General features: G+C 41.7%; 1 protein-coding gene across 3 annotated transcripts in view; it reads right to left on the bottom strand.

Annotated features, from left to right (window-relative positions):
* dnah5l (dynein, axonemal, heavy chain 5 like) overlaps positions 1 to 26,459 on the bottom strand; it is a 618,296-nt gene that overhangs the window by 451,494 nt on the left and 140,343 nt on the right. For all 3 annotated transcript variants that reach the window (XM_070881289.1, XM_070881290.1, XM_070881291.1), the window contains 9 exons: positions 23,851 to 23,990; positions 17,907 to 18,058; positions 17,172 to 17,379; positions 15,483 to 15,570; positions 14,960 to 15,083; positions 9,087 to 9,265; positions 7,687 to 7,779; positions 7,336 to 7,539; positions 90 to 170 (listed from right to left, as the gene is read on the bottom strand). In XM_070881289.1, the coding sequence (XP_070737390.1) occupies positions 90 to 170; positions 7,336 to 7,539; positions 7,687 to 7,779; positions 9,087 to 9,265; positions 14,960 to 15,083; positions 15,483 to 15,570; positions 17,172 to 17,379; positions 17,907 to 18,058; positions 23,851 to 23,990 (1,269 nt within the window). The remainder of the gene's footprint in view (positions 1 to 89; positions 171 to 7,335; positions 7,540 to 7,686; positions 7,780 to 9,086; positions 9,266 to 14,959; positions 15,084 to 15,482; positions 15,571 to 17,171; positions 17,380 to 17,906; positions 18,059 to 23,850; positions 23,991 to 26,459) is intronic.

Genomic DNA, 26,459 nt, shown 5'->3' with positions numbered 1-26,459 from the left:
TATAGAGTGCAAATGTTACTTGCTTTTAATAAAAAACAATAGTAAATTAGCATTTAATGCATAGTAACAATAATATGTTTTACACATACAGCGTAATAGGTAAGTTGCTCATTAAACTCAGAGAGGATTGGTTTTGAGTCCATGAATTCCTTCACTTTCTCTGCAGGATCCTGAATAAAAAGATTATAAGAATGTCAGAAAGTGTTTAGTAATTGACTCCACATAAGGAAAGTGACAGCATATTCATTTCCTTTGAACTGTTATATAAATCAATATATAGCAGTCTTAAAACACCCACGACACCAAGATGGATGATATGAAAGTGCTGTGCATTGGCAGTTCAATATGTTCAGGATAATCCTGGTATATTCTAATAAATCAGCTAACTGATATCATAAAAGATTCAAACAAATCCATCTTACTTTCCTCAGACTGTCAGGATTTTTTATTATTCATAACGTCAATTCGCCAGCCAACTTCTGAATAAAATATCTCATCAAGACTGTATAAAATTGGAAGCTGATTTTTTTTTTTAAAGGTGAAATATAAATGTTGTCACCTTTTCTCTGTTCATTCTGCACGTTTTGAGCAAATAGTCAGTTTGAGTAAATATTCAAGAAAGTAACCATCATACCTATGTGCAGCAGGATAGCTCAATGTGTAAATGAACTGTGCGGTTCTGGCACTGATTCATAGCAACCAGAAAACTCCAGGTTCAAAAACCTGCTCCACAATGAGTTAGCAGATCTCAGCCAATGGGGCCATTGCCATTGGTCACAATATCATCAAATTGATCAGGTTTCATCCTCATGATAACTATTTATCGACCCCACAGAAAATCAGCGCGTGTGGATATATGATAAAGACAAAATCAGGCTCAGCTATGGTAACCATCATTAATCCAATAGGCCACAATTGATCATTTGCAGGGCTCACACATGAAGATTGGTCACTTGGGCAAGGCACCAGAAGACTACTGGCACTCAATATACTAAAAATTGATTTGATCACATCTGTAAAGCACTCATATGAACCTGCCAGGTCTGAGCTTTCAATTGCTTTAAAGGCTGTTTTTCAGCCAATTCAAATAGTAGTTTTTTTTAATCCAGCTCTCCAAGCAAAATAGATGATGAGAATCAGGAGGAATAGAAATAACTGGCAAAGAAAGTCTTTAACATTTAATGTTAGGGAAAAATAATTAGAAACGTTTGATTAGCTAGAATAAAAAGTAAAATTAAACTTAGAAAATATAAATAGGAAAGAGATAAGGGGAAAGAGAATGTGAAACATAGAAACAGAAAATAGGTGCAGGAGTCGGCCATTTGGCCCTTCGAGCCTGCACCACCATTCAATAAGATCATGGCTGATCATTCCTTCAGTTCCCCTTTCCTGCTTTTTCTACATACCCCTTGATCCACCTAACCGTAAGAGCCATATCTAACTCACTCTTATATATATCCAATGAACTGACATCAACAACTCTCTGCGGTAGGGAATTCCACAGTTTAACAACTCTCTGATTGAAGAAGTTTCTCCTCATCTCAGTCCTAAATGGCCTACACCTTGTCCTAAGGCTATGTCGTCTGGTTCTGGACTTCCCCAACATCGGGAACATTCTACCCGCATCTAACCTGTCCAGTCCCATCAGAATCTTATATGTTTCTATGAGATCCCCTCTCATCCTTCTAAACTCCAGTGCATAAAGGCCCAGTTTATCCAGTTTCTCCACATATGACAGTCCAGCCATCCCTGGAATCAGTCTGGTGAACCTTCGCTGCACTCCCTCAATAGCAAGAACGTCCTTCCACAGATTAGGAGACCAAAACTGAACACAATATTCCAGGTGAGGCCGCACGAAGGCCCTGTACAACTGCAGTAAGACCTCCCTGCTCCAATACTCAAATCCCCTAGCTATGAAGGCCAACATACCATTTGCCTTCTTTACCGTCTGCTGTACCTGCATGCCCACTTTCAGTGACTGATAAACCATGACACCCAGGTCTCGTTGCATCTCCCCTTTTCCTAATCTGCCGCCATTCAGATAATATTCTGCCTTCGTGTTTTTGCCCCCAAAATGGATAACCTCACATTTATCCACATTGTACTGCATCTGCCATGCATTTGCCCATTCACCGAACCTGTCCAAGTCACCCTGCAGCCTCTTAGTATCTTCCTCACAGCTCACACCAACACCCAGTTTAGTGTCATCTGCAAACTTGGAGATATTACACTCAATTCCTTCATCTAAATCATTAATGTATATTGTAAAGAGCTGGGGTCCCAGCACTGAGCCCTGCGGCACTCCACTAGTCACTGCCTGCCATTCTGAAAAGGACCCGTTTATCATGACTCTCTGCTTCCTGTCTGCCAACCAGTTCTCTATCCACGTCAGTACATTACCCCCAATACCATGTGCTTTGATTTTGCACACCAATCTCTTCTGCGGGACCTTGTCAAAATCCTTTTGAAAGTCCAAATACACCACATCCACTGGTTCTCCCTTGTCCACTCTGCTAGTTACATCCTCAAAAAATTCCAAAAGATTCGTCAAGCATGATTTCCCTTTCATAATTCCATGCTGACTTGGTCCAATCCTGTCACTGCTTTCCAAATGCGCTGCTATTTCATCCTTAATGATTGATTCCAACATTTTCCCCACGACTGATGTCAGGCTAACTGGTCTATAATTACCCGTTTTCTCTCTCCCTCCTTTCTTAAAAAGTGGTGTTATATTAGCTACCCTTCAGTCCATAGGAACTGATCCAGAGTCGATAGACTGTTGGAAAATGATCACCAATGCATCCACTATTTCTAGGGTCACTTCCTTAAGTACTCTGGGATGCAGACTATCAGGCCCTGGGGATTTATCGGCCTTCAACCCCATCAATTTCCCTAACACAATTTCCCACCGAATAAGGATATCCTTCATTTCCTCCTTCTCACTAGACCCACTGTCCCCTAGTACATTCGGAAGGTTATTTGTGTCTTCCCTCGTGAAGACAGAACCGAAGTATTGGTTCAATTGGTCTGCCATTTCTTTGTTCCCCATTATAAATTCACCTGAATCAGACAGCAAGGGACCTACGTTTGTCTTCACTAATCTTTTTCTCTTCACATATTTATAGAAGCTTTTGCAGTCAGTTTTTATGTTCCCTGCTAACTTCCTCTCGTACTCTATTTTCCCCCTCTTAATTAAACCCTTATTCCTCCTCCGTTGAATTCTAAATTTCACTCAGTACTCAGGTTTGTTGCTTTTGTTAGCCAATTTATATGCCTCTTCCTTGGGTTTAACACTATCCTTAATTTCCCTTGTTAGCCATGGTTGAGCCACCTTCCCCATTTTATTTTTACTCCAGACAGGGCTAAAGTTCATCCATGTGATCTTTAAATGTTTGCCATTGCTTATCCACCGTCAACCCTTTAAGTATCCTTTGCCAGTCTATTCTAGCCAATTCACGCCTCATACCATCAAAGTTACCTTTCCTTAAGTTCAGGACCCTAGTTTCTGAATTAACTTTGTCACTCTCCATCTTAATAAGGAATTCTACCATATTATGGTCACTCTTCCCCAAGGGGCCTCGCACAACAAGATTGCTAATTAGTCCTTTCTCATTACACATCACCCAGTCTAGGATGGCCAGCTCTCTGGTTGGTTCCTCGACATATTGGTCTAGAAATCCATCCCTAATACACTCCTGGAAATCCTCTTCCACCACATTGCTACCAATTCGGTTACTCCAATCAATATATAGATTAAAGTCACCCATGATTACTGCTGTACCTTTATTGCACACCTCCCTTATTTCTTGTTTGATGCTGTCCCCAATCTCACTACTACTATTTGATGGCCTGTACACAACTCCCACTAGTGTTTTTTGCCCTTTGGTATTCCGCAGCTCCACCCATACCGATTCCACATCATCAAAGCTAATGTCCTTCCTTATAATTGCATTGATTTCCTCTTTAACCAGCAATGCCACACCGCCTCCTTTTCCTTTCTGTCTATCCTTCCTAAATGTTGAATACCCCTGGATGTTGAGTTCCCAGCCTTGGTCACCTTGGAGCCATGTCTCCGTGATGCCAATCACATCGTATCCGTTAATTGCTATCTGCGCAGTTAATTCATCCACCTTATTCCGAATATTCCTCGCATTGAGGTACAGAACCTTCAGGCTTGTCTTTTTAACACACTTTGCCCCTTCAGAATTTTGCAGTAATGTGGCCCTTTTTGTTTCTTGCCTTGGGTTTCTCTGCTCTCCACTTTAACTATTCTCCTGTCTATCTTTTACTTCTGACTCCATTTTATTTCCCTCTGTCTCCCTGCAGAGGTTCCCATCCCCTGCCATATTAGTTTAACTCCTTCCCAACAGCAATAGCAAACACTCCCCCTAGGACATTAGTTCCAGTCCTGCCCAGGTGCAGACCGTCCGGTTTGTACTGGTCCCACCTTCCCCAGAACCGGTTGCAATGTCCCAGGAATTTGAATCCCTCCCTTTTGCACCACTCCTCAAGCCACGTATTCATCTGAGCTATCCTGTGATTGCTACTCTGACTAGCATGTGGCACTGGTAGCAATCCCGAGATTACTACTTTTGAGGTCCTACTTTTTAATTTAGCTCCTAGCTCCCTAAATTCGTCTCGTAGGACCTCATCCCGTTTTTTACCTATATCGTTGGTACCTATATGCACCACGATAACTGGTTGTTCACCCTCTCTTTTCAGAATGTCCTGCACCCTCTCCGAGACATCCTTGACCCTTGAACCAGGGAGGCAACATACCATCCTGGAGTCTCGGTTGCGGCCACAGAAACGCCTATCTATTCCCCTTACAATCGAATCCCCTATCACTATAGCTCTCCCGCTCTTTTTCCTGCCCTCCTGTGCAGCAGAGCCACCCACGGTGGCATGAATTTGGCTGCTGCTGCCCTCCCCTGATGAGTCATCTCCCTCAATAGTACCCAAAGCAGTGTATCTGTTTTGCAGGGTGAAGGAAATAAGTGACGGGGTTATCAGCAATGTTCCCTCTAATTTCTTTTTGGGTGCACATCCCCTTTAACGAGCTGTGCGGCCCATTCAAATTCCCGCATATGCAGGGTTTTTCCCGGTGAGCCGGCTGCATGGGACCTCCAGACCTCTGCGCAGCTATGCAGTTTTATGGGAACATTGACCATCAGAATAAAGTGTTTTTGTTTTTTTGGCTTTTGCTGTTGTAGTTACACATTACATCAACATCTGTGATACACCGACAATTATCCTCTCTTGAAACGATTTGGAAACTCCTTTTCACCTGGGTGTAAATTCTAGTTCTTCCAATGGAGTGCCAACTGAAAGTGGTGCCAGCTAGATATCAACTCGTAAAAGATCACTTGGCTGTGGCACATGCCACTCAAAAATAACATTACACCAATAGGTGATGGCCAAATTGGTCAAATTAATGGCCCGACCTAGATCAATGTCTATGCAGGGTAAACAAGCTCCTATCTACAAGGGTCAACACTCAGTACTTGGGAAATTATTGGGCGTGAGTTATAGGTTTTCTGAGGTTTGATGGCTGGTGCCTTTCTTGTGTTGACATGCTTGCATTCTGGACATGGAACAAAGTTCATGAAGGGCCAGACAAGGAGATGCCAGAAAATGCAGAGGTGGCTCTGTATAGGGAATAATTGCCATTTTTATCCTCATCAACATCAGTATCATCATCATCAGTGCAAAATTCTAATGCTTAGTTGACAGAGATACTACTACTGGGGAAGGGCCAGGCAATGGTTCGGAATTTACAGTTGTTATGACGGTGAAACTGTCAGCGCCATCATTACTGTGTAAAACTGACAGCAATCTCTCTCTCTCTCTCTCTCTCCTCTCTGTGTGTGTGTGTGTGTGTGTATGAACCGGGGACCGAGAATGGGACCGGACAGCCTTCGGGCGGGGTTAGAGGTAAGTTGCTGCTATGTGTTTTTCAATTCTTCCAGTGTGTCCGGGCATCTGCTGCGCTGCTTTCCTTACTTGTGCCAATTTCCTTAACTCTGGGAAACGTTTTTCAGGACAGGCCGCATACTCTGGCCTAATCAGAACTGGAGTAACTCTCAGCTGACCAAACTTCCCTAAATGGCCAGAAGTGGCGTAGGTGGCTGGTTACTCCCCCTTTGCCTGAAAAAAAAAACTGACGTAAAAAGTTTGTAACTAACTGAGTTACGCTGGTACAAACTGATTGGGGAAACTGGGGATTTTTAAGTTAGGCCAGAAAAAGCAGCCTGCTCCAAAAAAAACGCCGCAAATACTGGGGAAAACCAAGCCTATGATTACTGATGAACAACATCTCTGGCCCTGAGAAACTAATTTTACAATTGTTTTTCTGAGGGAAAGACATTTGTAAATTGCATGATTTTTTAAATAATTAAAAAAAAAATAAGTTTGTGTGTGATATTTCAGCTTCTAGCTTAATCCCATGTGTATTTACCGATCTTTATTTTGCATTCTGTACAATGATTAAAATGTGAATTATAATCCCAGCTTTTTACTTCCTGCTTTGCTGTCTGTAAGTATTATTCAATCTGATTGGCTGATCAGCTTGCCTGCTGCCTGCACTGTGCTGGACACCACAGATGGCGCCAAATTCGAAGTCATGTCAGAAAAGAGGTCGCTAAATCTTTGTGGGCAGCTTTTTTCAAGGTCAGCGGCAAGCGCCATCCCTTCACCACTGGCCGCAAAATTATGGCCGTTAACATCTTTGATTGGTGAATTTGAAGCAGCAGAATTGGGACGATATAGTTTTTTAAAATTAATTCTTGAGATGTGAACATCTCTAGCAAGGTCGGAATTTATTGCCCATCATTATTTAACCTGAGATGATGGTGGTGGGCTTTCTTCTTCAACCGCTACAGTCTGTGATGAAGATGTTCCCACAATGCTATTAAGTAGGAAGATCCAGGAAAAAGGAATGGCGATATATGTCCAAGTCATGATGGTGTGTGACTTGAAGAGCAATCCGGAGGTGATGGTATTCCCATGAACCTGCAGCCCTTATCCTACTAGGTAGTGGAGGTCACAGGTTTGGGAGGTGCTATGAAAGTAGCCTTTGCGAGTTGGTGCAATGCATCTGTATATAGTACACACTGCAACCACAGGAAGGGGTGGATGTTTAGGCTACTGGATGAGGTGCCATAATGCGGACTGCTTTTAGTGGGGTAAAAAACTAGACCTCTTGGCACTTGACGGTGTAAAGAAAGTTACTGAAGTATCAAATTATGCACAAAATCGCTTGCAGGATGCCCATCTCTCTCTCTCTCTCTCTCAATCACACACACACAAATAAATATAGATGAGATACAAACTCACCTGATTCCACAAGTGAGAGAAGTGAGAGAAATTGTCAAGAATCTCTGTTGCATCAGTCTTCAATGAGGAAACAATTGAACTGAGCTGGATCACAACCTTAGTGACATCCTTGTGTTCAATGATTTGTTTATCAAGGGATTTTAGCACTACCTGCTTACCAAGGATACTATCATCACCCAGTTCTCGAGCAGCATTCTGTTCAATCTATGTATTACCATGCAAAAATAAATAACAAATACAGGCATGAAAACTCAAATATCAGATAAATAATTGTATTATAAGCAGACAGGAAATAATGCCTTAAAAATTGAAGTAATGAAAGACCAAGCTATAGTGGAAGATAATGAATACCTGCTGTTGTTTCAGATGAAGATGGGCAAAGGACCAAAGAGGAATATCCTTAGACATGGACAGAATTACGTTCACTGCTCTATTAAGGACTGACTGTAGAATAAAATATGAATTGATAATAGAATGCTGGTTTGTAATTTACTATAAATAACATAACAAAAGATTGGTTAATATAATTTTTAATTTGATATATGATATGCATATCTAATCTGTGGAAAATAGAATCTAAGTTATATATTTTAATTACATATTGTTTCTGGACTTGTTCATCAAAATAATTTATATTATGATTACATTTTGTATTTATCGGAGCAGAGGATGTCAAGGCTGTGGAACAGGCTTTTCTTTTGCTTTTGGTACCCAATGTCAGTATTCAGTACATCAAGTGAAGTACCATGTGAATCAGATACACATTCCTTTGCTCTGCAGCAATAATAAGCTGGAAGTTACTGTTGACCATGTCAGTAGATGAACATTTAACAAGTTCATGTGACATTACTCTGTCAACTATTTAAACAAGAATATTAATCTATTTAAAATAAATGGGTATAACACGTCAGTTAGAACAGCAGAGAAGTATCATAAAAATTAATTTAACATTGATCATTTTAGCTTAATGTATCTTAATCCAAACCTTAGAATTCCAACCAGTTCAATTGATTTTCATTTCCCATTCCAGTCACCATTATGACCCAAGAAAAATGAACAATGTAATACAATTTGTGATAAACCTTTACACTATGGGCCATACCCATTAGGAACTACATTGAGATACTACATGCTCATTCCATACAGGAGAATCCATATAGCTGAAATAGAGACTTCAAACCCAGGTTCCAGAGGTAAAAGGACAAATGGGCCAATCTACTGCACCAACCAATCACTCCAAGCCTAAATTATTTTAAAGTAATTAATCTCAAAATACTTGTATATTATACAAGATAACACACCAGCTGGACTGTGTTCCAGGATTGTAAAACATTTTGGAGTTGAGATAATGATATGAATTTCAAGAATAAAATTAGAGTAGTTTATTAATATTATTTAATCCCAAGATGCACTATTAACATGGAACGCTCACCAAAGTGCATTATTCCAATTGATGTAACGTATACAAAATATTCTTATATCTTTCTGTATTTGGATTATACTATTTTTGCTTTTTTTGCCAGTGGGTATGATGCTGTTTTTTCATCATTGCCATGGTCATAATCCCAGAGACAGGCAATTGCCTCCTACTTGTGTATCACCTGATTAAACTAGAGGTAATATTGTACCACATAGCTACGTTAGAAATTAGGTTGGGATTTATTTTACTAATAGAGGGAAATACCACAGCTTCTATATATTATAACTTGTTACAAAATTAATATTTTGTCATTTTGCTATCAAGTAATTACCTGAATGTCCTCCAAACTTGGTCGCATGACAACATTTGGAATCGCCAGTACAATTTTAGATTTGAAGAATGGAGCTTTTGGTGTCTCCACACCACCACCAGGAAATGGTTTTGCTGCCTCGTACTTAGAGTCAGTAACATGTAAATGCCGCCTGATAGCATCCAATGATAACTTGGTACCTGCACACATATTTACAAAATATCACTCTACAGATCAAGAGATAGAAATTAGGGGACGATTTATTTTTTGCCATGCAGTGCGTCGGGAGTGCATTTGTGCCAGAATAAAGTGCTGTAACCTGCAGGGTTACGGACCGAGAGCTGGTAATTGGGATTAGACTAGATGACATTTTGTTGGTCGGCGCAGATATAATGGTAAGTACTGCAGCAAATAGAATACGGTCAGGGTGATCTCCTGGACTAGTTTCAATCGCCTGGATGGGTCGGAGAGGAATTTTCCCAGATTTTTTCTCCCTAAATTGGCCTGGGTTTTTATCTGTTTTTTGCCTCTCCCAGGAGATCACATGGCTTCAGTTGGGGTGGAGTGTAGATACTTTTAGTATAAGGGGTGCAGGGCAGACTAGTTGGGCTGGGTGTTCTTTGCCTTTCTGTTATTGTTTATGGGTTTGTATGTAACCTTTAGGGCTGCTGACGAAGGGCCGTGCGACTCTTTGTCGGCCGGTGCAGACACAATGGGCCGAACTGGCCTCCTTCTGTGCTGTAAATTTTTATGTTTCTTTCTATGTTTCTTCTAATTTGCAGAATAGGTCCTGTGTCATTTTCTACCAGGTGATCCCACGAACTGCTGCATTTAGTTTGCTGGACTGCTCATGCCCATTTTATGCCTTAGCCTCAAAAATACATCAGATTTCATGCACAAATATTTAAATAAGGATGTAGCACAATTTTGCTGATTTGTGGCAGGTTTGTTCTTATTCCATTTGGAATGGGAGCAAGGGAAACTCCATAGGTGAAGGAGCTCTTAAAGTGACAAAGGCTTTTCTGCAATGTTCAGAGTGCCTTTTTTAGTATGTTGTTTTATTGAACATTTTTTCTCCTCTTATGAAATTTTTATTTACAACATTTTCTTGATTAAAAGTTTTAAGACCATTTTTTGTTACTCCTTAAGGTACATTTGTTTTTAAAGTGCCTCAACTATAGTATATCATGGTGAGGTGGCACAAGCTTAAAGGAGGCATGTCAGGGAGATCAGCAAGCTCACCAAAACATATCTGCAGACACTAGTATACCTAACTCCCACTGGCTAAGAACAACTGCCTCAGCTTGCTCTGGGTCAGCAAAGAGCCAGTTTGCCAACTGCAGCAAAGACAATTGTAGTAAAATTGCAAATTAAGGATGACACTGTCCTATAATGTTATGATTGTGGCTCACTCCCAGAAAGCACTGCAATATCAACTAATGTGCTGCTCATACGTAGATGAAACACTTTCACTTTTCGACTGAATAGCATGACATAACTGCCCAATGTCACTGCATTGCTATGTTTCCCAAAGGTGTAAATGATTGGCTGGTGATTGGTAAGTCCTTTTTCTTTTTCTTTCTTTATCAGTAAGTAACCTTCAGCATTGTTGTTGCCAATTTAAGTTTATCTAAGGGTAAGTCATGGCAGGAGAAGTCGGACACGTGTTATGCTCCTCCTGTACTATGTGGGAAGTCAGGGACGCCTCCGGTGTCTCTGACGACTACGTGTGCGGGAAGTGTATCCGCCTGCAGCTTCTGACATACCACATTGCTGAGAATGACCTGTTTAGCACGTTTAGCGAGTTGGTCTTACCGCAGGAAAAGGGTACAAAGCCAGATAGGGAATGGAAGACCAACAGGAAGAGTAGTGCAAGGAAGGTAGTGCAGGGATCCCCTGCGGTCATCCCCCTGCAAAACAGATCCACCGCTTTGGGTACTGTTGAGGGGGATGACTCATCAGGGGGGAGCAGCAGCAGCCATGTTCATGGCACTGTGGGTGACTCTACTGCACAGGAGGGCAGGAAAAAGAGTGGGAGAGCGATAGTGATAGGGGATTCAATTGTAAGGGGAATAGATAGACGTTTCTGCGGCCGCAACCGAGACTCCAGGATGGTATGTTGCCTCCCTGGTGCAAGGGTCAAGGATGTCTCGGAGCAGGTGCGGGACATTCTAAAAAGGGAGGGTGAACAGCCAGTTGTCGTGGTGCATATAGGTACCAACGATATAGGTAAAAAACGGGATGAGGTCCTACGAGACGAATTTAGGGAGCTAGGAGTTAAATTAAAAAGTAGGACCTCAAAAGTAGTAATCTCAGGATTGCTACCAGTGCCACGTGCTAGTCAGAGTAGGAATCACAGGATAGCTCAGATAAATACATGGCTTGAGGAGTGGTGCAAAAGGCAGGGATTCAAATTCCTGGGGCATTGGAACCAGTTCTGGGGGAGGTAGGACCAGTACAAACCGTATGGTCTGCACCTGGGCAGGACTGGAACCAATGTCCTAGGGGGAAGTGTTTGCAAGTGCTGTTGGGGAAGAGTTAAACTAATATGGCAGGGGGATGGAAACCTATGCAGGGAGACAGCGGGAAATAAAATGGAGACAGAAGCAAAAGATAGAAAGGAGAAAAGTAAAAGTGGAGGGCAGAGAAACCCAAGGCAAAAAACAAAAAGGGCCACTTTACAGCAAAATTCTAAAGGGGCAAAGTGTGTTAAAAAGACAAGCCTGAAGGCTCTGTGCCTCAATGCGAGGAGTATTCGGATTAAGGTGGGCGAATTAACGGCGCAGGTAGCAGTTAACGGATACGATGTGATTGGCATCATGGAAACATGGCTCCAGGGTGACCAAGGCTGGGAACTCAACATCCAAGGGTATTCAGCATTTAGGAAGGATAGACAGAAAAGAAAAGGAGATGGGATGGCGTTGCTGGTTAAAGAGGAAATTAATGCAATTGTAAGGAAGGACATTAGCTTCGATGATGTGGAATCGGTATGGGTGGAGCTACGGAATACCAAAGGGAAGAAAACGCTAGTGGGAGTTGTGTACAGGCCACCAAATAGTAGTTGTGAGGTTGGGGACAGCATCAAACAAGAAATAAGGGATGTGTGCAATAAAGGTACAGCAGTAATCATGTGCGATTTTAATCTACATATTGATTGGGTTACCCTAACTGGTAGCAATGCGGTGGAGGAGGATTTCCTGGAGTGTATTAGGGATGGTTTTCTAGACCAATATGTCGAGGAACCAACCAGAGAGCTGGCCATCCTAGACTGGGTGATGTGTAATGAGAAGGGACTAATTAGCAATCTTGTTGTGCGAGGCCCCTTGGGGAAGAGTGACCATAATATGGTAGAATTCTTTATTAAGATGGAGAGTGATAAAGTTAATTCAGAAACTAGGGTCCTGAACTTAAGGAAAGGTAACTTTGATGGTATGAGGCGCGAATTGGCTAGATTAGACGGGCAAATGATACTTAAAGGGTTGACGGTAGATAGGCAATGGTAAACCTTTAAAGATCATATGGATGAACTTCAACAATTGTACATCACTGTCTGTAGTAAAAATAAAATGGGGAAGGTGGCTCAACCGTGGCTAACAAGGGAAATTAAGGATAGTGTTAAAGCCAAGGAAGAGGCATATAAATTAGCCAGAAAAAGCAGCAAACCGGAGGACTGGGAGAAATTTAGAATTCAGCAGAGGACAAAGGGTTAAATTAAGAAGGGGAAAATAGAGTACGAGAGGAAGCTTGCCGGAAACATAAAAACTGACTGCAAAAGCTTCTATAGATATGTGAAGGGAAAAAGATTAGTGAAGACAAGCGTAGGTCCCTTGCAGTCGAATTCGGGTGATTTATAATGGGGAACAAAGAAATGGCAGACCAACTAAACAAGTACTTCAGTTCTGTCTTCACAATGGAAGACACAAATAACCTTTCCGATGCACAAGGGGACCGAGGGTCCAGTGAGAAGGAGGAACTGAAGGATATCCTTATTAGGCGTGAAATTGTGTTAGGGAAGTTGATGGGATTGAAGGTCGATAAATCCCCAGGGCCTGATTGTCTGCATCCCAGAGTACTTATGCAAGTGGCCTTAGAAATAGTGGATGCATTGGTGATAATTTTCCAGCAGTCTATCGACTCAAGATCAGTTCCTATGGACTGGAGGGCTGCTAATTTAACACCACTTTTTAAAAAAGGAGGGAGAGAGAAAACGGGTAATTATCGACCAGTTAGCCTGATGTCAGTAGTGGGGAAAATGTTGGAATCAATCATTAAGGATGAAATAGCAGCACATTTGGAAAGCAGTGACAGGATCGGTCCAAGTCAGCATGGATTTATGAAAGGGAAATCATGCTTGAAAAATCTTCTGGAATTTTTTGAGGATGTAACTAGTAGAGTGGACAAGGGAGAACCAGTGGATGTGGTGTATTTGGACTTTCAAAAGGCTTTTGACAAGGTCCCACACAAGAGATTGGTGTGCAAAATCAAAGCGCATGGTATTGGGGGTAATGTACTGACGTGGATAGAGAACTGGTTGGCAGATAGGAAGCAGAGAGTCGGGATAAACGGGTCCTTTTCAGAATGGCAGGCAGTGACTAGTGGAGTGCCACAGGGCTCAGTGCTGGGACCCCAGCTCTTTACAATATATATTGATGATTTAGATGATGGAATTGAGTGTAATATCTCCAAGTTTGCTGATGACACTAAACTGGATGGGCGGTGTGAGCTATGAGGAGGACGCTAAGAGGCTGCAGGGTGACTTGGACAGGTTAGGCGAGTGGGCAAATACATGGCAGATGCAGTATAATGTGAATAAATGTGAGGTTATCCACTTTGTGGGCAAAAACAAGAAGGCAGAATATTATCTGAATGGTGCCAGATTAGGAAAAGGGGAGGTGCAACGAGACCTGGGTGTCATGGTTCATCAATCACTGAAAGTGGGCACGCAGGTACAGCAGGCGGTGAAGAAGGCAAATGGTATGTTGGCCTTCATAGCTAGGGGATTTGAATACAGGAGCAGGGAGGTCTTACTGCATTTGTACAGGGCCTTAGTGAGGCCTCACCTGGAATATTGTGTTCAGTTTTGGTCTCCGAATCTGAGGAAGGACATTTTTGCGATTGAGGGAGTGCAGCGAAGGTTCACCAGACTGATTCCAGGGATGGCTGGACTGTCATATGAGGAGAGACTGGATCAACTGGGCCTTTATTCACTGGAGTTTAGAAGAATGAGAGGGGATCTCATAGAAATGTATAAGATTCTGATGGGACTGGACAGGTTAGATGCGGGAAGAATGTTCCCGATGTTGGGGAAGTCCAGAACCAGGGGACATAGTCTTAGGATAAGGGGTAAGCCATTTAGGACTGAGATGAGGAGAAACTTCTTCACTCAGAGAGTTGTTAACCTATGGAATTCCCTGCTGCAGAGAATTGTTGATGCCAGTTCATTGGATATATTCAAGAGGGAGTTAGATATGGCCCTTACGGCTAAGGGGATCAAGTGGTATGGAGAGAAAGCAGGAAAGGGGTACTGAGGGAATGATCAGCCATGATCTTATTGAATGGCGGTGCAGGCTCGAAGGGCTGAATGGCCTACTCCTGCACCTATTTTCTATGTTTCTATGTTTCTATGTTTCTACAAGCAATGGCTGCCATAAGCCCAACCTGATGCCTGACCTGGGTGTTAGTTAGACAAGAGCAGCATTGCCGTGGGAACCAAGTTACCCACCAAGTCACACACCGTCCTGATTTGAACAAATATTGCTGTTCTTTCATCAATATCTTTCATCACAATCCCAGAATTCCCAGTGGAAGCACCATCACCACAAGGACGGCAGCTTTACAACAAAGGAAGTTTATAAAAAGTATCCTTCACACCAAGAATTCATAATACCACTTACATTTCACCAAGGCATCAGTATTCTTTTGGCAAAGTTGTCCCATTAGGTTATAGTAGTAGCAGGGTAAGCATTCTTGACAGCGAGATTTTTGTTTTGCATCAGGATGCAAGCATGCATAGGTATCCTGCACACAAGCCAATGTTTAAGCAGAATGAGGAATTTGAATAAAAAATAATGTCTCCTTTCAACGGCATAATGAAAGCTTAATAAATGTAACATTCAATGGTGATCACAATAACAGGTTAATCATAAAAATAATGCATTACTTTATGCTGTTTCGCTGCAGAGATTGTTAAAGCTAAATTCTTATTAATTTGACAGGAATCTGTCAAAACTGCTTAATAGAAAACGTCACTTCTGCATCATAACTGGTCAACTTATCAGTTTTTAAATGTTAATTTCTCAGTAACAAAACAATTAAATTAGGATTCTTTTTAGGATTAACTGCTCAGAATTTACAGCTATTTAAATTATGGTTATCTGAAAAACAGCAGCAATGTTGGAATCATTCAGTAGCAATTACCTGAAGACTGGTTTGTTCTGCTGGCTTCAGTTTTTGTTTCAATGAATTCATTAACTGATACATCGAACTCTCCACTTGTTGACTCTGTCTGCATGGAGAGAGTCAGTGCATGTTGTCATTCAAACAAGAAAAAATGCATTTCTTAAACCATAGTAAATGTTACTCCCAAATACCAATTAGACTATTTTTAATATTAATTCAGTAGTTTACAAATTAATGTACACATTCAGCAGCTACTTTATGTGTGCAGCTTCACATTAGTGAATAAAAACAATACTTCCTCCTCTCTCAGTAGTTCACTTGCCAAAGGTATTGTTTAATAGAAACATATAGTTCAGACGGTCCAAGCTTCAACTTCCTGTCTGTGCTGAATTAGCTGATCACAGCCAAGTGACAGTAGGAGTACTACAATTAGTCTCAGCAGCCTTGGAATGGGAAAAGCTAAATCTATCATAGTTCCTGATCTGGATTACTATCCCTGTTGGAAAGTGTATGGATGTTGGTGAAGACTGATCTCAAAAATGCTGTTCAACTTGCCCCAGCCTTCATTATCAAATAAGCCACAGACATCATTGCCTAAGCTCATAAGAATGGCAACTTGAGCAAATTAGCAGGGGGAAAACATTCTCAATTGAACTGTAACCCAACTGGATTTTAATAGGGAAGGCAGATTGAGGGCGGGGGGATTCCGAGATGGGGCTGGAGACCCGGGAGAACAGGTTTCCCACAGGCACTGCCGAATTTAACGACGTCTCTGTTTCCCACCCGCAGCAGAGCAGATTGAGAGGTTGGTTTACTCCGGGCGGGTAGGCCTGTAGCACTAGGCCACACAGAGGAGGGAGGGAGGGATCGGATTGAAGGCCAAGTTCAGCCCCTTGAGAATCGGAGGAAGTGGGGCGAGGGGGGTTGGGAAGATCGTGGCTGGCCTCCGAAGGATCAGGGCCATCCCCAGAGGATCGGGTGGGTAGGGAGGGAGAGGAGATCATGGCTGGAGGATCATGGGGGTGGGGGGGCGGGGGAGAGAAAGAACATTGGGGCTGGCCTGAGAATTGTCAGTGGTGGTAGGTGGAGGGTCCAGGAAGGTGATTGGAGGGCTTGAGAGGAGGTCTCCGATCGCGTGCGGGTGGGCTAGACAAGAGCCCTGGATCCAGGAATTATGTGTAATAACACTTACCTCCTAGATGCAGCAGTCCTCGCCTAGCTGAAACTGCCGGGTTTTACGAGGTGTGTAAAACCCGACCAGCTACAGTTAAACACAAAATGGAGGTTAAAGAGGCTTCCAATCTCATTATAATATTTAAATTGACATCCTGCCACCTGCAGCGTGTTGACTGCCCGCCAACATTCTGGCTCCCGTCCCACCTCCGTTAAAACTGGAAGTGGGCGGGTTCAGGTTGGGATTTCGATTTTTAACCCTTGAAATACCACCTGCTCCTGATCCACCTGTTTTTGTTAAGTTAAAATTCCCCTCCCTCCAACATCTTTAAATGGGGGGGAATAAAAATGACAAAAAGGTGTTCTTTCCTTTAAAAAAAGTGATAAATTATGTTATTAGCATATTTTAACATTTGATTGTAGAAATGTAAAAGGGGAGAAAATCAATGTAATTGTCGAGAATTGCCAATTTTATCCATCCCTTGCTGGAATTCATACATATATGCCATCCATGTTATCTGAACTGAAACATACACAGACAAAGCTTGTCCAGCTGAGGCAACAATATTCTCAGTCATCTCTAGAAAAGCTGGCACTTCTATGAGGTCATCTTCAGTGAGGTCAACCAGGGCAGTGAGAGATATTTCGTGCAGAACTCTCTCAATCCTGCACTCCAATGTGTCAGACACTTGCTTCAGCACCTGTTCCAGCTCAGTCAGTGAGGTGTACACACTGTCTATGACTAAAAATGAAAAAGAAAATTATGCAAATAACTTAATAAAACATTATAATATTTCACAGCAAATGTTAGAACTGTTGAATCTACAAATTACCTATAGCTTTTCCCACATTTTGATATTTTGCCTGAAAATTGGGAAATATTTGAGGGTTCTAAAAGCCCCTCATTTGCATGCAGACTGACTGCCAATTAAAACTCTCTCTCAAAATCTGTAAGAGCAAGTTATGCAGGCAGAAAATCAAAGGGTGGTTTTTGGTGAGAAATTGTTAAATGCCAAATTTATAGGTCCCAACAGCAGAAAACATCCCACCAAACAGTAAAATCAGATCTAAAATGCTGCTGGAAAATTCCACCTGGGCCAGCTATAAATGTATTCCCACATCTTAATAAATATTTAGAATACCACTGCCAAAGACCTGGGAAACAGCTATTTGTGCCTTTCAAGGTAATGAATAGACTATGATATTAATTCCTATGGAAAGAAGAGGAAAATAAAATCGAAATAATAGGTTAAATATCTAGATTCATACATCTTTCAATGTTTAAAGAGGTCCAAGACAACATAGTCAGTCCAGGAATGAGAGCTTCATCCACTTGGCCAATAAAAGACTTCATCAATGGTTGAATAATAGACGGAATGTTGTTCACCACATTTTGGTAGTTACTTAAAAGTTCTTGAATGCTGCAGATAAACAAAAGGATTAATTTGTCAACTATAAACTACATTAAAAGAACAAACTCTAACCAAATACAAAATCTGATTGGTGATGAAAATCTACAGTCATTCCAGTGTACTCCCTGTTGGAGCAGATTTTTGGACATAATAAAGCCTAGGGGGACACTTGACTAGTCTAACAAACATTTGCCCCCTCGAATGAATTTTGTAAGAGACAATACTGATGCATTATTGTATGCTTGCCTTTACTGGTTGTAGGAAACCTGACACTTTTTTTCTCTCTGTGATAACAGGGGAATTAGTCCTCTTCTTTGTTTATAATGGCCTATCACAATGCGAGGCTGGCTTATATCAAGAGCCCAGCCTTGAACGGTAATTGTATGAAAAGCTTTGTAAACCTAGTAATGCGATGACTGGATACAAGGACTGTTGCTAAGGCACGTGATGTAAAGTGACGTAATTTGTAAGATAAAGGAACCTCGCAGGCGATTTCAAATTGAGATGGTGGTTCAGCAGGCGCGGATCTCTAACACTTCTCCCAAAGCTTTGTCTCCGATTTAATAAACCTCTCTTTAAATACAGTCACGGAAATATTTTTCCACAACAAAATGGCGTCACGAACAGGATACTGTCCGATCAGACGTGATCAATTAAGACAGTATCTGGAATGTGGTGTTAGAGACTGAAAGAGAGGCGTACGGGCACGACGGGATAGTGTATAAGGTACGAGTAGGTAGATAGCGGGAGGAGGCTGACTGTTAGTACCAGTTTGATTTTTCCCTTTAGTAAATAAGGTCGGTGCGGAAAGGAGCTAATCACTCCAACCTAGAGCTGAAACTCCGGTGGTAAGGAAACACGCTAGCTTTGTTGCGAAGACAAAGGGTCCCCACAGAGTAGTCGTGGCCGTGAGTATTACAGGAACAAAGGGAAACGTCCGAGACTGGCGAACATGGAAGGTAAGGAAGGGAATGTAAAACGCGGGCCACCCGGGTCGTTAATTAATTCCTATCATTAATTGTAACTTGCGTAATTATGTAATGCCATAAAAAAGCTGATAGTGATTATCTTAAGTGACATATGGATCCAAAAAAATAGAGCCGGCCAACCAATTAATAAGCTTTGTTGAATGAAGAGAGACTTTTGTGAATGAGTGAGAGTCCTGTGTGATTTTTTGACTGCGGAATGAATGTTTCTGAAAGTCTGTTTGGAAAATTAGTGCAACTCCACCCACTTTTCCAAACAGAGTGAAAGTTTATTTAACCCTTTGTAGGGTTGTCCTGTATGTGGGAAGTTTTAAGACATTTTAAGTTAGGAATGCAGGTGTGGATATATTCAGTTGATAAGTTATGGAGCTAGGAAATGCACAAAGGATAGGTTTGTTGAGTAAAAGATAAAAAATACATGGTCCCGGTGGTTGGAAAAAAAATAATTTATTTGACACGCTCACTTACTTGTCGAAAGAAAACATGCAATGATTGATTACATTGGGTTGAAAGACATAAATTTAGTCTAGGAATGAGATAAAGAATGCCTTTTAAAACGCTCCCATTTTCCTTTGTGTAAAACCTTGACATGAAAGCTTCTAGCTCAGTAAAAAAAAAGGGTTTTAAATAAAGATTGGCATTACAAAATTTGAAGTGGGATTCGGAGATATTAAGAGAAGGCACAGCAAAATACTGAGATGGATTCTAAACTAAAAAAAAAATTAATTAAATTAAATATGATCTCTTAAAGAAAAAAGGAGGAAATAAAACAAAAAGGTTTGGAAACAATCTAGAAATACCTTCAGGGATCAGGTCAAACTCCTGGGCGAGTGGCGAGCTATCTACAAAGGTGTAAAAGGGACGTTTGAAAAAAGGTTAAAACAGCAAGTTTTGGCAGTTTAGAAAAGACATTTTACCGACCTTGAAACTGGAATTTGAGATAAAGAAAAACAGCCCTCAAAGCCGACATGCTAGACTCCGTTCTAGTTATGGAGAAAAGAAAAAGATAAAGATGCAACTTTGAAAGTAAACAAATTGAATGATTGGAAAGAAAAAGTGTCTTCGATTGTCTGATGATTTTAAATTAACAAATTTACGGAGTCACGAGCTCTCCGTGTAAAATACAAAACCTAATTTGAAGAAAGGTGATCTGAAAAAAAAAAAGACGTAACGCACTAATTAGGTGCTGGAATAAAAAGGGGTGTTTGCGATGGAAAAAGACATAACTTACTAAATACCAGTTGACATCAGCTGAGAATAGAAGCTCTTTTAGCAGCCAGTAATAAACCAAAACAGGTAGCGGTTATTAAAATTAAAGCCCACAAGAGGAAGCCGGACCGACCAGTCCAGATTGGCTGAGTCACCAGGAAATAAAGCTGCAGACGTAGCTGCACAGAAGGCATTAGAACAGGAAGAGTGTGAGGAGGCCTCAGTCAGTGCCGCTGGGGCCCGAGACCAACAGATAAGTATTGAGAAACTACACCAGGACACTTCTGAGGAGGAAATAGGTATGTGGACAAAGCAGGGCGCAACGCAAGGGAAGGATAACGTTTGGAGACGAAACGACAAGGTAATGGCGTCTGAATGCATACAGAATACCTTATTGGAGTTGCATCATGGCCTGTCTCATTCAGGACGAGAGGCCATGACCGTAAGTCTTGGGCGAGATTGGTGGTGGAAAGGGATGGGGAGAGTTATCGCCAAACATTGCCATCAATGCATTACGTGCGCACAATATAATCCAGGCAGGCCCATTCAAATTAAAATAGGACACCAGCCCCGTCCACGGGGGCCATGGGAACACGTACAAATTGATTTCACAGGTCCTTTTCACCCATCCCATGGAAAAAGATATTGCCTAGTGATTATAGATCAATTTACCCGGTGGGTGGAAGCTTTCCCCACACGTGATTGCACTGCCTCAACAGTGGCAAGAATATTGATCGAGCAGGTGATTCCCCGATGGGGAGTGCCTCTTCAAATAGACTCTGACCAAGGCACCCACTTCACCGGGAAGATTGTAAAAACAATATGCCAGCTGATGGGCATGAAACAAAAATTCCACATCCCCTACCACCCACAGAGTTCTGGGATGGTAAAGCGCATGAACCGTACCCTAACGTCAGGAAAAACGTGGACGGAAGTATTACCCATTATATTGATGAAGTTAAGAGCCACGACAAACCGGACAACCGGATTAACCCCTTATGAACTAATGACAGGAAGGGCGATGCAATTACCAGAGAACATCATAACAGGTGGGGCCGATGTAGGCCCATTAAAAGACAAAATAAAACGGTATGTTTTGGAACTAAGCACTCAATTAAAAGGGATGCGTAAATTAGTTAGGGACAATCAGGAAGAAAGAGACGCGGAAGCAGAGCTTACAAAGCTCCCTGAAGTCCCGTTGCCACGAAGTCTCGTTATGGTAAGGGTCCTCCTGGGAAAACCGGGGTTTGCCCCAAAATGGATAGGACCGTATGAGGTTATAATCAGTGGGGATACTTGTGCCTGCATCGATAATAAAGGGAACGGGCAATGGAAGCATTGGACCCAGTTTAAGGTTTTTGAACCAGCCGTTTAGCACACGTATTAGTTGTTGTTGTTGTCCATTTACAGATTGACAGCGAGAGATTCTTCAAGCAAGCCATACGGCCATTTTGCCTTTGACTATTTGTTAAATATAGAGTAATAAGATGAAATTATATGTTGCGATCGGTGCAATTATCATAGTTCGTGTTAGGTCCGGCCTGCTAGCTAGACCAAAGCGAGAGTTACATGTGAATACCTTTTTGTACATGTCTTATATTTATGCGCAAATTGGGAACCTTTCTAATTGCTGGGTATGTTCGCACATCCCCATACATAGCAAAGGAGGCATCCCCTTGAGGTCAATCTCCCTTAACATTTCGGAAGTAGCGGAATGGGTAATGCGACAAAACGGTACAGGGGAAGTAAATGATACTTGGAATCAGAGTGGGGATAAAGAAACGTGGAGATCGGGGGTTTACCTTTTGGATGCATTTGACGGAATATAATAGGTCGGTACGACCCCCGTCCCTGGTTTTGACCAACACCTCAGGAGTTGGAAGGCCCACCGCTGACATTTGTTTCACTAGAAACCTGACTGTTGAGGAAACAGGTTTTGTAGCAGGATATAGCAATTGTACGCAATACTTTAACCTCACCAGGTGGAGCATGACAGCCAGCAAAACAATAAACCAGGGGTTCTTTGAAATGGAGGGTTTGAAGAATTAGACAAGTAGCCAGGACTGGGACCCTAAATTAGATGGTGACGGGGGCTGAGAGAGAGAGATTTTGTGTGCAGGCACAAGGCCTACCCCTGGTTGCCTCAGGACTGGAGGGGGTCCTGCTATTTGGGATATGTGGTGCCCTTTGTGCGGCAAACACGTACCCTAGCAGAAGTACATGTCTCCAGCCGACAAAAGCGAGATCTTAACTCCGCCGAGAGGTTCTTTGGGGTCATTATGTTCCCATACGGGATAGGACGCACCATGGATGAGTTACGTAGCCGAGAGAGGGTATTGGAACAGATAGCTAACGATACTGCTGAAGCTCTGGAGGACATCACGGCCGAGATGGTAGCAATACGGACCGTAGCATTACAAAACCGAATGGCCCTCGATCACCTGTTAGCTGAAAAAGGGGGAACATGTGCCCTGATAGGATCTGAATGTTGCACTTACATTCCTGATAGTTCAGAAAACATAACCAACCTCGCTGATCACATAAGAAGGGAGGTAAAGAAGTTATCCACGCCAGCAGGAGGATCTGGCTGGTTTGACTAGCTATTAGGGGGATCTTCGGGGTCCTATCTTATGCATGGAGTAATTGTTCTGGCTGTAATAATAATTACTTGCTGTCTGATTATCGGGTGTTTTAATATCTGCTGTAAAGTTATGATGGCCTGACTGATGCCAGTAGCCAGTGTAATCGCCGAAGAAGAAGTACACCTGATGGAAATACCTGAAGACACAAAGAATGAAGAAACAGACGACGTTGACACCGACCAATATCTTTGAAGGGTAGCCGCGAGCTACAGGCAAGGTGGACATATGGAACACCAGGGAAGTAACATACCCCAAAGGCCATATACATAACACCATGCTACCATCATTGTGGTCATCTGGATTTCGTGAACATCCTCCAGGACCAAAAGGGGGAACTGTTTTTGGACAGATTTTTGGACATAATAAAGCCTAGGGGGACACTTGACTAGTATAACAAACATTTGTCCCCCTCGAATGAATTTTGTAAGAGACAATACTGATGCATTATTGTATGCTTGCCTTTACTGGTTGTGGGAAGCCTGACACTTTTTTTCTCTCTGTGAAAACAGGGGAATTAGTCCTCTTCTTTGTTTATAATGGCCTGTCACAATGCAAGGCTGGCTTATATCAAGAGCCCAGCCTTGAACGGTAATTGTATGAAAAGCTTTGTAAACCTAGTAATGCGATGACTGGATATAAGGATTTCAAATTGAGAAGGTGGTTCAGCATGCGCTGGTCTCTAACACTTCTCCCAAAGCTTTGTCTCCGATTTAATAAACCTCTCTTTAAATACAGTCTCGGAAATATTTTTCCACAACACTCCCGATATAACTTCATAGACCGAATGGCCAGAAACTGTAGCTGAACTTTAGTTTGCTTTATTTTATCAAAGCAGTCATCCAGATGTCTTCTAAAATATATCAGTTGAACTTGGTCATGGAGTATGACTATAACCATCAGTTATTTTTCTGCCTTTTAGTGCAAATATTGAAACATCAACCTTGAACCTAAAAGAAACACTGACCTTAAATAATGGTGCTTAATTTCTGTCTCTTTTAGACATAGGTTGAGAGCTGCTTGGGGCACTTCAAGTCCCATTTTATACAAGTACTTTGCTTCTAAAAGTAACTCAAGCACAGCTGGATCAAAATTCACAAAGACTTCCTATTTTTGGAATAACAGCAGAATGTGAAATATCAAAATTTATACAATTCAGCAAAAATAAAACAAGTGAAATATATTATTCATTAAATAAACATATAAATAAATTTAACAATGCAATTATGCCTTGTTGAAACTAGCAGTATATGTTTCAAATCATCAGTACCATTATAGCGTTAAGTCAAGTCATATTAGTCAGTTAGGAAATATAGTCAGTCAGTTAGAAAGCAGATATCCCAAACCATTGTTTGCCTATTCTTTATTCCTCTTTTAGGTTTTTTGCACTTAACACGCACTCAAGTGCACACATCATTCCTTGATCATCACTGAGCATCGGACTTGCTCCCAAACCTCAAACAATGTTACCCCATAACCAGCCATTCAGAGTTATGTGAGAGTGAGCCAGCCAGTCTCCTCCACTGATTTCACCTCAATCTTTTAGGAAAATAAGTACCGTGTATCAACAACACAACCTGCATTTATATAGCATCTTTAACATAGAGAAAATGTCCCTAGATGCCTCACAGAGGTGTAATCAGCCACTTATTGCTTCTCCTTTCAGATCTGGCAATGATTGGAAACTAATACCTTATTTTGCAGTATACGGGTACATGACCAACTCACCATAAAATCAATTACATGTTAAGGCAATAATTCTGGAATTAATACATGTGTGCATGTAAATATTATGTAAAATAGCATGCTACACATATGCATACACACACATGTACATATATATGTAATGAAAAATAGCATAATTCAACAGAAAAATACTTAGGACTCGGGTTAGAAAAATTGAAGACTAAACTCAGTATTTCTCCAAAATTTCAAGTTATGCCATCTTAACTTATTGTAATGCAGTATGAACAGCTACAGTGCAATGTGTGCACAGGCCAGATGCATAGGAATAGGATTTCTCAAGCACTTGTTTCAATAATGTCATGTGAAACATCAAGAAACAACTGTGCACCTCATTTGCAGTAAAATAAATTATGCAGAGTACTATCCTAGTTGAAATATATTCAGATTTGATTAGCAGTAGCCAAAATTAGTCAATTGATATTTTTTCAGAAATTGTATTAACTTGTAATTGTCAGCTGCTTCAGACTGAGTAGCATATCAGGAATTCAAACTTAGATATTCAACTGCAATTGATTATACTAGCCTGCTTGAATCCATCATATGCTACAACATGCTTAACAATATGCTACAGGTTTGACTGCGTAAAATACTTTGGGACTGCTCATTTCAGGGCGGTAATGGTGACAGGGTGGTAAAGTTTGAACCCAGGAACAATTTGCGCCTCAGTCAGCAAAATTCATCAGCTGGGCCCTGAGCGTGGGGCAGATGCTAAGGGAGGCGTTACACACCTCTCTTAGGGCACTAGTCCAGCTGAGCAAGCAAAAATCCCGAGCTAAACAGCTGGCCTCGGAGTGCTCTAAGACAGGCTTGGGAGGAAAAAAAATCCCACCAAAAACATTCCCCAAAAAATAACTCACGCCACCACAACATAAATCGCAAACAAAATGTAAATAAAAAACAATCACATGTGTCTGAGGTTGACATTACTTACCTCACTGCAGCTGCTACAGCTCAGACTGCCCGCTTTCACGGGTGGTTCCAGCTTGACGCTCTACGTAGTGCTACGGATCGGGCGGCAGCCAAAAATCAAGCCTGTGTCGCAACCAGGGGTGTTGCACACCGGCTCGCCTCTTCCGGGCGGTAATACTCCACACCCTGCCGAAAACGGCACCGAAAATCCTGACGGGGCATTGGAAGCTGGCCGTCCGCCCGGAACTGCTTACCAGTGTCACTGCCGCCCCTCCGGGGCGAAAACAGAGAGAGGAACAAGCCGAAAATCTTTGACTTCCATATCCTGTAACATACAGGATCCCTATTCATAAAATAGTAAAGGGCATATTTCTGTGGGATTTCCACTACACCTATAAAGATTACACAACTGAGTACACCAGGAAACGGCCATCCAGATTTTCTGAGAAACTTGGCTGTAGTATCCAATTATGTTTTACTATAACTCAGAAACTACAAGAAAAGTAGAATCAAAGGAGAAAGGGAAAGGGGTCGCAAGAAACTTGAGAAGCAAAAAGAAAGAAGAGAAGCAATGCCAGAATAAACTGTATGTTATAAATATTTATCTCTATGCGCACAAGTGAGAACATAAAGATAAGAATAGAAAGAGGTTCACTGGTTCGTACTTTTTTGTGGCATATTCGCACTTAAACAGGAAAATACACCAGAGAAAGAGCCAGCACGTAAAGGGAAAATTCGAGCCAAAGGTATGCTATGCAGGAAAATTCTGAATGTGATATTAAATCACATTCAAGTGGTACAATGGAATTCGCTAATCTAATACCTGAGTTTGGCATAACAAACATAACTCATCTTTCCTAGTATAGAAGCCCAGCTTTTGAATGGAAGGCAAGTCTAACTGAATTAAAAGCAGATTATTTA

This window comes from Pristiophorus japonicus, chromosome 5, assembly GCF_044704955.1.
Source record: "Pristiophorus japonicus isolate sPriJap1 chromosome 5, sPriJap1.hap1, whole genome shotgun sequence".
In the NCBI taxonomy this organism is placed as follows: Eukaryota; Metazoa; Chordata; class Chondrichthyes; family Pristiophoridae; genus Pristiophorus; species Pristiophorus japonicus.
This window is presented reverse-complemented; position numbering and strand designations above follow the sequence as displayed.